Raw genomic sequence first — 15,524 nt, forward strand, 5'->3', positions numbered from 1 at the left:
TCCATAGCTGCCGGGCTGAGGATGTCCACCTCTGTCTTGGTGGATTTGGCACTAGAGGACCTCTTTTTGAGCGTTTTTGGACTCCCGGTCTTCTTGGCAGGTTTTGAACTGTGGGACCTCGATTTCCTGGACTTGGTGGGCTTTGAAAAAAAATAAAAGCAATACACTTAATTTATGTTTGGGCATTCCACTCTGGCTATAATGAATCATTTTTATAGTCCTTATGGTCTGTAATCTATACTGTACCATAGTGAAAGATGTCACCGTCGCTTTCAATATGAGATTATTTACCCATCTGTTAAACAGGAGACATGGAAGAATTCTGTCATACTTTGGATCAGTTTTCTCACATGAACAATATGATTAATAGCTCAGTCAGAACCAAACTGCTTGACACTTGAAATTGTCAGAAATTGAAAAATATATATATCTTACCAGTTCTGGACTTGGCACTGTTGTAGGTGGCAACCGAGTGGCTTCAGCTGAGACAATGATACCCCATTTGTTTGTGTCCGGTTGTCGTAGAGACAGAGCAGACTCCCTTGTAATAAAGGGGGTTGGCTCCTCCTGCAATCCTGTAAAGTCTGTTGCTACATCTTAGACAGTCAGGCGTCAAACACAGCTTACAAGAAGTGACTTAAATCAAAGCCAACAGCCAGCTATCTTCACTTTCTTTTTATTTATTGTGCGGTGGAAATCGTCGCGTGTTAAGACAAAAGCTTTTAAATTCTTTGGCAACTCGCACCAAATCTGCCCCATTTTTAAAAAGCCCTTGCATTCACATTGTGAAAGTGTGGTTTTGACATCACTGAAATATTTTGATACATTCAGCAAATGTAAAGCAACTAAATACCATGCAGAAGCTCTTGGATCTCTCAATCATGCATTACAAATAAATAGTCTATAGTGTAAGACATCCAATATGGACCCAAGAAACTTCTCAGTTGTGAGCAAGACGCACAACCCAAAATAAAAATGCACTGTATACAAATATATGTGACATCAAATTTAACAATCACGTGTGTCAGTTTTCTGCACATGCAGCGGTAGAATGTAACCAAAACACACGATCCTTTTCCAGTGCTGCATTTTTAAATATCAAAATAAGACTTTTGAAACAAGCACTCCAGCAAAAACAATGCTGGAGATTTGTTGATCACCTGCTTAGAGCTTTTTTTTTTTTTTTTCTTTGAAGGCAAAACTTGCTTTGTGCAGCAACAGAAGAACAGCTCTGTGTAAACTGATACTTGTGGTAAAGTGTGAGCTGACTGCAGGGCGGCTTATGATTGTCCTTCAAGCTGAGGATCTCACTTCAAGTACAATACTGGCCCTGCTGTTTTTGTTTGATACGATACAAATTTCAACCAGCGTCATTTTTCTTAATCGGTGGAGTAAGCTGTCAGTACAACTGTGGCAGTGATGCAGCAGCACAAAGACGTTTACGCTGCAGAGCTCCATGCATTTAAGCCCTTGAGAATGACGAAGAGAGCGCTACTGTGTGGAGACGAGGTGGACGATCATGTGGATGATGCGGGAGCCGCGAGGGCAGCTGCACAGGTCCACGCTCGGGTTCCTGATTTTATCTTCCAGGAGCTGGTCCAGCTCAAAGCGCAGCTCGCTCACCAGTTCAGCCACCTGGTTCACACACACAAACGCACGTTTATAGAGCAAAGTTCATTTGTTACCACGTAAACAGTCATTTTATACATTTTTAGTTGCGTGTTCTTTTATTGCTCATCTTTAAAGGGTGGTATTTTGTCAGAATAAATAATGTTTGAAGTAGGGTTGTATGAGGTACTTATCCAAAGTGTATTGCTTTAAAAAAAACAAAAAAAAACATCAATATCAGTTAAGGTGTTCACTATACTCTTGATATTTGTACCACTTTGCATCAGACAGCTCTTTCCAACAGGGAACTTCTACATCACTCTATGCCTTCTCCAATTACACCAGACTCCTATGAAAAAAATAGTGATTTTACCTTGTAGAAAACGGGAGTTGCTCATCTAATGCTGCCACGTTTGATTAGTTTGTTTGCGTTACTTGTGTTACTTCAGCGTATCAAAACGTTAGTTTGGGTTCAAACCAACAAATTAAAAACAACAAAGTACCACAGCGGTTGACCAGCAACTCTAGTTTTCTATGAGGTAAAATTACACTTTTTTTTTTATGGAATCTGGTGGCAACTAAGAGAGTGATTAAAGGCTTTGGTTCCTTGCTGGAGAGGGCTGTCTGACAGCAAGGTAAAGCAGTTTAAATATCCTAATACAAGCACACATTTAAGCTGAAGCTGGCTAAAACATGTTTTGCTGCTGCTCCTGTGGTGGTAGTTGGACTGGGAGTTACTGACTGTCATCAACGACTGTGGGTCCAATTCAAAGAAACCAAACTATCACTATACACACTTGGCTGGATTAAGTGTTAAGTGTAGTTGTATGTTTGCAGTGTTTACATGTTAATATAGGTTGTGTGTATGTGTGTATATTTTTTGTCATGTTTTACAGCCTACTGATTGACAAATCAAACACTTATCATATTTAAACTAAGGTAAATGGGATTCTCTTCTCGTTTTCAGTTTTTAAAGTATGAATAGAGACTACCTAACAGTATACAGAGAACGTATAGCGCTATTTTATTTTTATTATGCTTATTACTATGATTTTTTATGTGTGTGCTTCCTCCAAATGAGTCTCCATAAAAGTCTGAACCTTTAAAACATATTTAACAACCTTACAAACAGCTTGTAAACCTTTTACAGCCTCACTGAGCTCTGGGCAATGTTTATTTATCATTAAATTGATATTGTGGTGATAAAAAAAAGTCTTTGTAAAGGAACATTAGAGATTATGTGCTAAGTAATCTGAATATTTCCTTCATGTGATTCCAAATAAATGACTCTTTCTGTGATCTCTTGGTCCTCTGACCTGATTTGACGAGGCAGCAAATCGGATCCATCCATCATCCAGGGAGATGACGAACTCTCCTTTGTGAATATCCTTATTGATCTGACCGCCTCCGAACAGCACCAGTGGGTAAACAGACACCATGCTGCAGTCCCTGATGAAAACTCGGCTCGTCTTCACCTTCTCGTGGTAAACCAGGTAGGGGCTGTTGTAGTGGCGAACCTGAAGCACAAAGAAAAGACACGGGGCTCGTCTCTCGTACCAGCTGCTACGTTCAGAGCTCATCTTTTTATGAATCTCACCGTGTAGTTGACGGACGAGGGGTGGACGTGGACACAGCCGTCGTTCTTGGTCATGAAGCGGAGCTCGTTGGCTTTGGGGTGCATCTTCATTGCTCCTTTGCTGGTCATCTTGTAATTCCCCTGAGGAGCTCGTACCTGGAAGAACAGGTAAACACAGAATAACAAGCATGAGACTGTTTTATACTTCTCATTGCTTTTAATTTACATGACAGAGATGATAAATACATACCTGGACCACATTGGGATAGAGAGCAGCACATAGCATGGCAGACATCAGCTTGATGTTTTCTGAGTTCAGGTTTGCCTATAAAGCAAAATTTCACATTTTTAGAAATTACATGATTTTCTTCAAGACGAAATTTGAATCGCTGAGTCAGTGAGTGATGCTTATATCACCTCAGGACCGGTAGCCTCCAGAATACCATCAGAGCCTTTGGAAGACATTCGGTCAATAACCCTGGCCCTCAGTCCCTCCTTGATGAAGCCAATGTCAGACAGCAGCTCAGCAAACTGTCTCTTCAGACTGGCGATCTCCTGCACAATGGAAATGTTTCTCTTTTAAGACACTCAATTTACGCATGTATTCATAACAGCAATTTGAATATTAAGCTATGCAAGAGCTTTAATTTACAAAACCCTTTCACTGGATGCAGATTTGGATTTTTTGATGCACAAAAAAGTAGAGAACTTATGAGGGTTGTTTAAAAAAAGTCAGAGACTGTTCATAGTGCATGTGTGAGCAGCAACTGTCATGAATCAAGATGATGCGTGACACCGTGCTGTCATCAACAGGACTTTGTGACCACTAGTAGGTTGTGATGTGGGTGATCATCTAATTTCCATGTTGAGGATTTTCACTGGTGATGAAAGGTGGGTCTGTGGTTACCATCAGGAAAAGAAACAATAGTTCTCACAGTGAAAGAACCCACATCACTAAAAGCAGACACGACACAGCAGGTCAACTGCATACCAGGAATATAATCGTCATTTTCTTCAGCATTCACATAGTTGTGCACTGGCAGTTAGAGTTCTACCATAACGTACGAAGGGAGAACAATCAACCTGAATTGTGACAGGATGGATTTTTTTTTTTTTGGCAAAGCAACCCAATAGTGGTTTCCCACCCACTCTACTTCTGATTTGGCTCCCTGTGACTACTTTCTCTGCTCCAAAATGAGGAGTCGACATTTTGACACAGTTTAGCAGATTCAGCGCTCATCATCATCATCCATGATGCTTGACATTTCTACATACCAAGACTTCCAGGGAGTGCTACAAGCATTGCAGAAGCACTGGGAGCTCTGTACAATTTGGTTAATTTTCATAGGCCCAGTCTCATAACCTTTTAATTAACCCTCATAAATTAAAACACTCTGTTATTAAACATGCCAAACAGGATTCAATTTACACAAACGCAGCGCCTCCTGACCTGTAAACCACGCCAAGACAGAAAGTTCTCCCTGCAGTAAAGGAAGCCGGCCTGGTTACCGTTCTTCGCAGCGCAGCACCATCCCTGCAAGAGGAGAAATAATCCATCACATAAAAAGCATATTAAATTCACAAGGCATGTCCACGCTGTTTGATATAAATTCTGTCTTTGAATGATGTTCTATAAAAACAAGCATGGTCAGTACCTTATATGCCTGTAACAAAGCTAGATGGTCACTATTGGCCACAGCAAAGGCCAGTTTTTTCTCATTGGCTTCCTCTCGCTTATCCCACGGCGACACCTGGAAACAGACCAAGTGTAGAAATTTTAATCTCTACAATAGGACATGGCTGTCACATTAATACTACTACAATCAGGGTTGTGGTGCAGACACATATGGCCTCTCAACAGTGGCGAGCGGATTCTTACAAACGGTGATTTGAAAGCCAGACTGGCAGCGATGGTGAGTGCTGGGTCGAGGCAGCGGAAGATGGCACCGAACAGCATGAGTTTTCCAATGCGCACGTCAACAGGCAGGCAGGCCAGGTGGTAGCCCAGCGGGGTCAGCTTCTCATCTGCAGTCAGAGCGCCGAGGTCCTGAAGGCGCTGCTTGGCTGCATCCAGGCTTCCCACAGCCGGAGGCTCAATGAGCCGACAGAAGACCGACTCTAGTGTCTGCTCCGCAAACACGTCCAGGATTTTGATTCTGCCAGAAAGAGGGTAAATATAAACATGGTCAATAACTGTTTTGCATATCCCCAAAATTTGGCACAGTGTAAGTAACACCTGTCTGGAGAGAAGACCCTCCATTGACCACGGCACAGTGGGTATTTTCACTGGTTTCCCCTCCATTTTCAAGCATAAATCACAGTATCCTTGTCATGCACGGACCTCTATTATTTGCATTTGAGAGCCAACAAATCTGCTTGGCATTGTGCAAAGAGAAAACAGATGGTTGTACCGAAGGCAGAGCTGCTCGAGGGGCACTCTCTGGATCTCAGGCAGCTGTTGTTCGGCCAGCTGGTGTTGGAAGCAGTGGCTGGTGAAGAGGTGGAAGCAGACCCCCGAGGCCACGCGACCCGCTCGACCCTTCCTCTGCAGTGCGTTGGCCCGAGAAACCCACGAGTCCTCCAGGCTCTCCATGCTTTTAGATGCATCATACCTTAAAATGCAACCAAGACATACACATGAATGTGGATTTCAGTCCATCTAAACACATCATTTAACTATTTCAGTTGGTTGGATGCATCAGTGTTAATAAAACTGTATGAGTCACATCTAGTGTTGTCACAAATTAACATATTTTTACATATTTACAGAATAAACATGTTCAATGTAGGAACAGTGCAATGTAATGGTACCTTTTCTCCTTCATCCTGCCGGAGTCAATGACATAAACCACGTCGTCAATGGTTACCGAGGTCTCAGCGATGTTGGTGGAGATGATGATCTTTGTGACTCCTTCTGGAGGTCGACTGAAAACGGCCTGCTGCTCCTCATTGGACAGAGTTGAGTGGAGTGGATACACCACACACCTGGAGGGCGTACACTCACAGTTAGCATTTGACAAGTAGCTCATGTTCACTTTCTCTCCACATCAATAGACCTAAATAGCACTCAGCTTGTGGTGGCCAAAATATACATTTTGAATAATGAGCAGCAGTGTCTCTTTCCAGAAATCATGACCCGGTTAATCAAGAAAAAAGAAAAAAAAACATTTAGGGACTTAGGACACATATATGGAAACAAATGAACAATAGAGAAATGTAGCACAACATAAAAAGAGTTTAAGTTGCTGCAGTACACAAACAGACCTGGATGCACCCCGATTGTTGAACATTCTGTTGGACTGGAGTTGTTCATAGAGCATCTTGATCTCAGCGAGGCCTGGCAAAAACACCAGCACTGCACCTGCACATAGAAACCAAGATGTCAACACAAGAAATGTCTTTAACTGGATTAAAAATTACTAAGTTGAGTTGACATGGCTGATTCTTACCTGGTGGGTAGTTGTGCTTTCCGTCTACTATCCACTCCAGCAGGCTTTCCACCAGGTCCATGTTGATCTTGTCCAGGTCCATGGCAGAGATGGTCTTGAGCACAGACTTCTTAGTATCTGACATCAGCATGAACAGAATTTGATATTAATGCACTGATTAGCAGCAGTTTAGATAAGTTTGTTTGGTTAAAACCCAGGCGGTGTAGTTTGAGACGTATTACAACAGATCAGCACAGTTTATGTTCTTTCTCAACCCACCTTTGTATCTGACTGTGAGATCCTGCAGGCTGAGCTGCTGGTCTGGGACTGAATCTTTCACAAAGTCCTTTTTGTAAAACGACATGAAGTTCCAAACGTCCTCGCCCAAGTCGTCCACCACGTTCCTCGGCTCGCCTTTGCCGCCTCGTCCACCAGCGGAAGACGAATTCTGTTTCCCTGAGCGCATGTAAGGGCTGCCATCCTCAATGACGTAGCTGGAAAAATAAATTAACATGTATGGAAACAGAGAGGTGTGTTAGTAATCATGTATACAGACAAATTTTAAATATGTTCACAAGCTGAAGTTACTGAAATGTATGAGGATGTACGTACCCTGATTTAGCGATGGCATCTTCGAGAAACAATTGGTCAACAGGGAACGTACGTCCTGAAAGAAGACACAGTCATTAAGATGGAGAGAAAAATGAATGGAATGAGGCTGATCAGAATATAGTTCATAGGTTTTGAGCACAACAGATTGATTACCTGGTATGTGGACAGTGTTGCAGTTGTGGAAATAGTCAGCGAAGAGGTTGGCATTAAGGGTGGCACTCATTAGAATAATCTTCAGATCTGGCCTTTGTGCAATCAAGTCTTTGAGCACCAACAGCAAGAAGTCGCTGAAAATGACAAAGAGACAGTGACCAAGAAAAGCAGCATCAAAGAACAAGGCTGTGCATACTTTTTTCCTGTTGGCAATGCTTAAATGACAGTAGCTATGAAGTGGCAGTTTGCAATGCGTTCTGTGAGTGTAAGTGCACAATCTCACCTCTCCTCTGTTCGCTCGTGCACCTCATCCACGATCACATGCGTGACATCTTTCAGGTCGGCTTCGCCCTCCAGCCTTCTCAGCAGCACACCCGTGGTGCAGTACAGCAGTCTGGTGGCCGACGTCTGACCAAGAGAGCAGTCAGGGACAAGGAATTATATATTTTGAGTGTATTATTTTTGCACACATTTTAACAATCGATGAGACTGTTACTAAAAACCAGCCTAGAATGTATCCGTACCCTGACAGTCTCCAGGCGGATCTGGTAGCCCACTGAGTTGCCCAGACTTTCTGCACGTTCTTGAGCAACCCTCTGAGCCACAGAAATGGCAGAAATACGGCGAGGTTGTGTGCAGATGATGTTGGCCACCTGAGCAGCAGGGCCACTCAAAGAGGCGTCCAGGATGAACTGAGGAATCTGAGTGGTCTTACCACACCTGCAGAAAAGTCACATTGAAAACACCTTGAAACAATATAACATTTTCCAAGTCCTTTCAGGTGTTACTAATACTCAAAGAATATGGTAACATACTTCAATGTTTTACTAAATATAGTTTTGCCGTGTTTGTCTCCTATCTGCCTGCGGTCAAACTCAGTTCAGCCAAAAACTCCTTGAATTTTTGCCACATGGCTGTTGGTCACAGCTGAGTCACAAATGGCTTCATGATGTGCCGAGGAGTACAGCGCTTTTTCTTTTTCTTTTTCCAGACACAAATATTGATGAAATATCCAAATTTTAGGCTTTGACATAATCAAGTTTTGCAATGCAGGTCCCATAGGACAAATTTAAAGTAGTAATTGCTAATAATTTGCATTTTGACAGCTTCTGGGTCTGCTAAATGGTGTAATCTCAGCATTTTTAAGGAAAACATACCACTTAAACTGTCTGGTGGGTTTGGGGGTTCATAGTGTTAAAAGAACATCTGCAGAATCTCAACATCGCAAAAGAAAAAGAGCCCCATTGTCAGAGAAAGCACAGAAGGCACAGAGGGAAAGTGAAAAAATGTATAACAAGAGTAAAACTTGAGTGACTTGAGTGGATTCAGTACCAACAATCAGTGGGAATTACTTGTATTAGCTCAGTAAATATTCAGAGCAAAGCAACACATTCTTAATGAATTATCCATTTTTAAAGGATAATTGCCTGCTAATTTCAACTCTCTATGATGTTATAGATTTTTAACAGGAATCTTTTTAACATATTTGGCTTTTTATTGAGGGCGAATAAAGAGGCAATAATAGACGTTTTTAAGCCATAAAGCATGCAATTAAACAGTGGACATTTTAAAAATATAATCACGCTTTAGAAATCTTTAAATCAATGCCAATACTTTGTACTGCTCCATTTAACCTACCCAGTCATCCCGCTCACCACGAGCACCTGACACCGGTCCAACAAATCCAGGATGTTCTCCTTTTCTTGCCAAGCCGGGAGGTTCTTCCTCTCCTCCAGCATGGACCTGAAGCGCCTGGATGACTACGTTGACAGAAGAACGGAAACGTTTTAAAACACATTTTGTGGAAGAGGATGTAGAACACGGTAAAACGGAGACAAGATTTATTTTTTTGTCAGTTCTACCTGCTTCTTCTGGAACTCCCTGCACAGCTTGCCGTTTTCCTGCAGTAGGTTGTTTATCTTCTGGTTGTGCCTGTTCACCATCTTCTTCCTCAGATTGACATAGCTCTCATTCTCAACTGGAACAGCCTGATCTTGCTCATCCTCCTCCCTTTCATTCAGATCTTCTGCTTCTTCTGTCTCTTTCACTTAAAACACAGAAGCGATCAGATTTCAACATAAATACAGTCTACATGCTGAAAACACTAAACAGCGATAAAACAATCATCTGGTTGACTCACAATCTGTGGGTTTCTGGTTGTTGGGTAGCACATTCCTCCTGCTGTTTGTGTGATTAATACTGCTGGTGCTACTCCTGCTTTCCTCAGAGGCATTGCTCCTCACACTCTTGCTCTTTGCTATGGCGAGAGAAGGCGGAGGAAGCACCACAACAGGTGGCGGGGTGCTGTATTTGTGATGACTGGCAGCCAGCAGCTCTTTCATGGCATCCTCATCCTCGCATAAGTTTATCAGAGTGAAAACAACAGGTTCGCTGCTCTTTGCTGCAGCCAGAGCTTCGCCAAATAACCTCTCGGTGACGCTGAGCCTCCCTGCAGCCCCGACAGACTCATCATTGGTGCTGAAGGCAACTATCGGTGCCTGAAATGGGTAACGGTTTCCTTTAGGGAAACGCACCTCCAGCTCATACTCAGGAGGAGAATAGCTGCTGAAGCCAGGCTGGCTCGGGCCCTTCAGCTCTGAGGAATCAACCCCAGACTGCCCTTTGGTGGGCAGCTCATGTTTGAACTTGCATTTGTCTCCATAGCGGCAGCCTTGACCCTTCATGTAGAATTTGCAGATGGCATTACTGTTTGCACCTCCTCTGCTATTCCGACTTCCAACCTCTCTTCCACTCTTGGCAGAATTGTTTGAGAGGAATGAGAGGTCCAGGGTTACTGTCCAGACTGCATTGGCAATGCGCTCGCTGAAGCGCTCACTGTAAATGGCAGCCAGGGCCAAAGCTTCCTCCTGCCGCTGGTTTAAGCACTCATCCATAGGCACCATTGCAAGGTTGTCAGGAGAAACTGCCTTCTGGCCATAGCGCTCGCTGAAAACCTGGTGGAGGAGCTGCTCCAGTGTCGCCCCGAAATCCCCTCCTCCACACTCCAGCGCCTGTTTGCTGCGTTCCCTGTCGAAACCATACCTAGACAGAGGAAAGGAGTTAGAAGATAAAATATAAAATATAAACCAGACTTAGTTTTTCTCACATTGCAGAATCATAAAAAAAATGCAGGATGACAGTCTATATCTCCAAAATTCTAATTAATATGTAAAATAAAAGACAATCACCTGCAGAGTTTTCCTATAGCAAATAAGGAGATGACAGGTTCAGGCGTGGGCCGCTCATCGTCAGACTCTGGGTCATACATCGGGCTCTCTGCTCGCTCCACAGGGTCATCGCTAGTGGCCCAAAACTGTCCTTCCTCACGGTGATCCAACTCATCAAATTCCTCCTCGTCCTCTTCTCCCCCCGAATAATCTGAACCACATTCACTGAGGCAGAGAGGGTGGCATGAGTTTACTTCTTGGTCATCCAATTAAGTCTCTTTCAACAAACAAAAGGCATGTTTAGAATCATGTACTTACTCATAGGGCTCATCAAAGCCCTGGGTCTGGAGATCCCGCAGGAGCTCCTTGAGTTGCTCTTGGTTCTCATTAGTCATGAAGATCCTCGGCATGGGCATGTTGCTCGCTTCCGGCCTGATGCTGTCACCTGACTTTGGAAGCGTCCTGGTACTCGCCAGGGATCTTGGGAGAGCCTTACCGCTGCTTCTCCCGTCCCCTCTGCTGTCTCTGTCTCGATCCCTCCCACCCCTTCCTCGACCCCCGTTCCTGGGACCGGCACGACCACCACCACCACCACCTCGTCCTTTGCCAGGTCTGAAGGTAAACAGAGAGGTGGAATTAGAGGGTAAAAAAAACAATAATATAAATTCAGCACACTGTGATAATTCCTTTGCGATGAATTCATACTTGCTGGAACGAGAGGGTCCAAAATCGAGGCTGAAATCATCCCCATCATCCCAGCAGCCAGCTCCTCCCTTCCGACTTCCACCTCCACCACCTCCACCGCCGCCTCCTCCACCACCACCACCCCTTGGTTTGTTAAATCTCCCCCCTCCTCTGTTTGGCTTCCCACCTCTTCTCCTTGCATTCATCTCTCTGTCAAAACACACATGGCAGGTGTCATCACATGCTTCCTTTGCATCACTGTAGCTACAAAAATAATGTTGAAATTCACTGCTGTCCCTCTAAAATATACTCACCTTAAATCAGTGTCCTATCATAGCAGCAAACAATCTGTGAAAAGAGACACAAAATGCACAGTTTGAGTAAATTCTCTTAGCCTTAGGAGCATCCAGCAATCCTCGACAGACCAGAGAGAGCTGCTGGTTGCGGGCAGAGCAGGCAGCTACTGTACATCCACAGCAGAGCACACAGTCGCATATAGCTGTGGGGTGATTCATTGTGGCACTTCAGTTCAAGTGCAAGCAATGAGATGGTGGCTGACACACAACGCTGCTGGCTACAATTATGCAATCAAAGTGAACATGCAGACACACAAACCCTCCCCAACCGGGACGATGAGCATTTAACTTCACGGTTATGTGGCTGGCAGAGGGTATCCTCAGCAAAGCGCAAAAAAAGCAGGACATGAGTCGTATTACAAATAGTAGAAATAAAGCGCCGAGTGGTGAGCTTTAAGTACTGAGCCTCGGCTAGCTAAGAAGCTAACAGCTAGCAAGCTCACTTCTGATATAACAAGCTAACTGAGAGGAGCTTCCACGAAAGTAAAGTCGAGACGTATCACTGCTCATAAGTGCCAGAAAATGTAAAGACATGTTACAAGTGGTAAGAAAAATATAAATAAAAAAGATATTAAAACTCTTAACAGTAAGTTTGAGCAAACCTGGGCCAGCTGTTGCTACCACCGGCAGCCTGCATCTCTTCTATTGGCCGAAACTCGGAGTTCAAAGTTTCTTTTCCGGGTTAACGCACAGACAGCTCCGAGGACTTTGTGAATATATACGTATTTAACAATATATTGAAGTCAATCTGTTAAATAATTATTGGCATACATTGCAGTAAAACGCGTTTTTTACGAAAAGAAAATTAAAGTTTAAACCGTTATTTAAACTAGTCTAATAAGTAACCATGGCAACAGCGGTTTGCGCAGAGTTGCCGGAGCAGCTCAGAACTTCTCGTGAAAACTCGCTATTTTAAAGAAGATTAAAGGGAACAAATACACCAGAGTGTTAGCTGTGTCATTATTACAACTTGTTTAAAAACTTGTTTGACTTTTAAAATCATCGGCTGAATTATAATCGATATGAGTGGAAGAAAAACACGTTTTTGTTTATTTTTAAAACTTTCGGTTTAAGACGTTTCTTTTAGCTAGGTTAGCGCTAAATCCGTGACCATGGCAACAAAGGTTTGTTTTGAGCTGCCATAGCAGCGCACAAGTCACAGCTTCCTGTCAAAATTCGCGATTTATATGGCGATTAAGTGAACAAAAATGGCACCGAGTTAGCTGGTGTCATTTTCAGTTTTTTTAAAAAAATAGTTATTTGACTTTTTACATCTTTTTTTTCCTTCTTCTTTTTACAGCATATAGGTCGGTTTTGCAGCAGGTTTGCGGAGCTCCTGGAAGCCGCCACAGATGTCTGGTAAGAAACAACTTCTTTAGTCTTTGCTGTCTGCTGTTTAATGTTTCTATGACTTTCATTTCTTTGCACAATTATAGTAAATACCCAAATTCATGGCTTGCACATTTTTCATTGAGTGTTCAAGGCAAATGTGTCTGTTTACAGATGAAGGGCTTGTAAAAGTGTCCTACGTTTTCCCAAATGGGGACAAATATGGTGAGTGATGAAGGTTTACACTTTTAGTACAGTTAGTGTAAACTGGAGTGAGATGCCCCGAGAGATAAATAAACAGCATTAAAATCATTTTACTAGTACTAGGGAATAAAAAGAAGTCGTTTTTAGCTATGTTCATGTAACATTTCAACAATAAAAATACACCTGTGCTTTTTTGATTTACATATATTATTTATATATACATGCATGTACAGAATGTTTTTTAATGTTTACATGAGAATTGTGAGGAGGGTGAACTATTAGTTTGAATAAAAAACAACAAATACTTTTTGTCTGTAATATGTGAAAGTGTATTTCTCACTGCTGTAAACTAAGCATCTCTGCTGGTTGCTGATTTAACATTATTTTATTGAAAATCTAAGTAGCAATGATGATAAAATATAGTAGAATTGGAACCTAAAGAACGTTTTATTACTTAAAATCACTCGTATGTGCTACACATGCTGTTTATTGAACTTGCAACACTTACATTTTTTTTTTTTAATTATCCTTCATGAAAAAAAAAACATGCTCATTAGTGTTTACATGGCTGTGCAATGAAACTGATTTTGACTCTGAATATATATATATATATATATATATATATATATATATATATATATATATATATATATAAATGTATATGAATATGCATGTACAGAGTGTTTTTTAATGTTTACATGAGAATTGTGAGAAGAGGAACTATTAGTTTGAATAAAAAACAACAAATACTTTTTTTTCTGTAATATGTGAAAGTGTGAGAGTATTTCTTGCTGCTGTAAACTAAGCATCTCTGCTGGTTGCTGATTTAACATTATTTTATTGAAAATCTAAGTAGCAATGATGATAAAATATAGTAGAATTAGAACCTAAAGAACTTTTAATTACTTTAAATCACTCGTATTTGCTACACATGCTGTTTCTTGAACTTGCAAAATTAAGATTTTTAAAAAAAATTATCCTTCATTTAAAAAAAAAAACAAAAAAAACATGCTCATTAGTGTTTACATGGCTGTGCAATGAAACTCATTTTGACTCTGAATATATATATACACCTTAAAAGACACTAGATTTGTCTTCCCCTGGTTGACTATACCATGTGTTCTCCACAGAGGGGGAGTGCAGCAGATCTGAATGTGGAGCGATAGTGAGAAGTGGTAACGGTAAACACACCTCCGCAAGTGGTGTCACCTACATCGGAGAGTGGCACGAGGACAAAGTGTGTATTTGTTGTGTGTCGACCCACTGTGACAAAACACTGAGCGGCTGTATGCTGCTTAGTCATGCCCTCTCTCTGTGTCTGTCCCAGATGCATGGCAGAGGGACCTTGCAGCATCCCTCTGGAGCAGTATATGAAGGAGAATTCAAAGGCAACATGTACCACGGCACGGGGACATACACCTTCCCAGATAAATCAGTGTATAAAGGTCACTTTCAAGAGAACAGGTAAAAAGTTGGGTTTTTTTTGGAACTTACTACATCATCTAATCAGTGTTTTCTGAAACAGGCAGTTTTCGAATGACTATATTGTACCATGGTGCTGTGGCCTAACTGATGTGCAAATGTTCAGGGTTAGCCTGTAACAGCAAAGCTCCAGTTTTACATCTTCACAGCAATGAGTGGTTTTGTCCACCTCAATATGACATATTCAGCATTAACCCTCTGAACCCCCAAACCTGCCAAAATAATTTGCCAAATTAGACACCATGTAACATATCTATAGCATATGGAGTCGCCATTTCTTTTAATATGGTAACACCTGTGGTCACTTAGTAAAATGTTGTATGTGTTGATTCCAGGTTTTCACAGTTTTTCTAAAATAAATAATCAAAGAAATGTAACTTTGATTTGTTTTGCTGCTTCCACTGAGTTGCAGGATGTTATATTGCAGCTAAAACTGAACCTACAGTGAGTAAAAATGTCACAAAAGAACAAAACGGCCAGAAACTGCTTGGGGTTCAGAGGGTTAGTTTACTGTTTACGTGTGTCTGTAAACCACTTAAATTGACCTGATGTTTCTTTTTAATTAAACCTTAAGCAGTAATTTTCTGGGAACCCTAAACAACTGCTATTTTCGTTTGTACAACTGCATCAACATTTTAGATGTTTCAACTGCTGTGTTGTAGGTTGGAGGGAGACGGGGCCTTTATTAACGCACAGGGCCTGGTTTGGACCGGCGAGTTTCACGGGAAAGCAGCGCTGGGCCTCAAACTGCAACACAGCATTTAGGCAAAACCAGCTTTTGTGCACTGCTCTGTATAAAACATTCTATGCTCTGCATTAAAATGAAATTGTGATAGATACTCATGTGTACTGCTTTCACACGTTTTAAATAAATGTGTTTACTGTGCTAAATGCTGACAGATAGACCCATGTTTCTGCTCATGTA

At 41.9% G+C, this 15,524-nt stretch overlaps 2 protein-coding genes across 4 annotated transcripts; one reads left to right on the plus strand and one right to left on the minus strand.

The window, feature by feature from the left end:
- Nucleotides 1-660: 660 nt before the first annotated feature.
- On the minus strand, nucleotides 661-11,434 carry dhx57 (DEAH (Asp-Glu-Ala-Asp/His) box polypeptide 57). Its single transcript, XM_008300581.1, has 23 exons — nucleotides 11,250-11,434; nucleotides 10,863-11,156; nucleotides 10,566-10,769; nucleotides 9,518-10,419; nucleotides 9,240-9,424; nucleotides 9,016-9,137; nucleotides 7,902-8,097; nucleotides 7,661-7,785; nucleotides 7,378-7,511; nucleotides 7,225-7,279; nucleotides 6,892-7,106; nucleotides 6,634-6,750; nucleotides 6,449-6,545; nucleotides 5,996-6,169; nucleotides 5,596-5,796; nucleotides 5,064-5,340; nucleotides 4,840-4,935; nucleotides 4,635-4,718; nucleotides 3,602-3,739; nucleotides 3,435-3,509; nucleotides 3,206-3,340; nucleotides 2,925-3,125; nucleotides 661-1,635 (listed from the first exon to the last, which is right to left on the minus strand). The coding sequence occupies exons 1-23, from the start codon at nucleotides 11,432-11,434 to the stop codon at nucleotides 1,492-1,494; spliced, it is 4,356 nt and encodes a 1,451-aa protein (XP_008298803.1). The 3' UTR covers nucleotides 661-1,491.
- A 1,457-nt stretch (nucleotides 11,435-12,891) lies between these two features.
- morn2 (MORN repeat containing 2) lies at nucleotides 12,892-15,490 on the plus strand. Of its 3 annotated transcripts, XM_008300584.1 has the most exons (5): nucleotides 12,892-12,943; nucleotides 13,088-13,138; nucleotides 14,248-14,354; nucleotides 14,445-14,581; nucleotides 15,262-15,438. In XM_008300584.1, the coding sequence occupies exons 1-5, from the start codon at nucleotides 12,937-12,939 to the stop codon at nucleotides 15,362-15,364; spliced, it is 405 nt and encodes a 134-aa protein (XP_008298806.1). In that variant the 5' UTR covers nucleotides 12,892-12,936; the 3' UTR covers nucleotides 15,365-15,438. The 3 variants fall into 3 exon arrangements, with proteins under 3 accessions (XP_008298806.1, XP_008298804.1, XP_008298805.1); XM_008300582.1 differs by having other exon boundaries at nucleotides 14,248-14,581; nucleotides 15,239-15,490; XM_008300583.1 differs by having other exon boundaries at nucleotides 14,248-14,581.
- The last annotated feature ends 34 nt before the right edge of the window (nucleotides 15,491-15,524 follow it).

The sequence above is a fragment of the Stegastes partitus genome, unplaced genomic scaffold (genome assembly GCF_000690725.1).
Source record: "Stegastes partitus isolate 25-593 unplaced genomic scaffold, Stegastes_partitus-1.0.2 Scaffold1562, whole genome shotgun sequence".
Taxonomy (NCBI): domain Eukaryota; kingdom Metazoa; phylum Chordata; class Actinopteri; family Pomacentridae; genus Stegastes; species Stegastes partitus.

Excerpts from the sequence above, each read along its gene's own strand:
- dhx57 (XM_008300581.1), bottom strand. The coding sequence starts at position 11,434 with ATGAATGCAAGGAGAAGAGGTGGGAAGCCAAACAGAGGAGGGGGGAGA. Across the intron at positions 10,420-10,565 it reads GCTATAGGAAAACTCTGCAG|GTATGGTTTCGACAGGGAAC; the intron begins GTGATTGTCTTT and ends TCCTCTGTCTAG. Across the intron at positions 6,751-6,891 it reads TCTCACAGTCAGATACAAAG|ATACTAAGAAGTCTGTGCTC; the intron begins GTGGGTTGAGAA and ends TGCTGATGTCAG.
- morn2 (XM_008300582.1), top strand. Across the intron at positions 13,139-14,247 it reads CCCAAATGGGGACAAATATG|AGGGGGAGTGCAGCAGATCT; the intron begins GTGAGTGATGAA and ends TGTTCTCCACAG. Across the intron at positions 14,582-15,238 it reads GGTCACTTTCAAGAGAACAG|ATGTTTCAACTGCTGTGTTG; the intron begins GTAAAAAGTTGG and ends TCAACATTTTAG.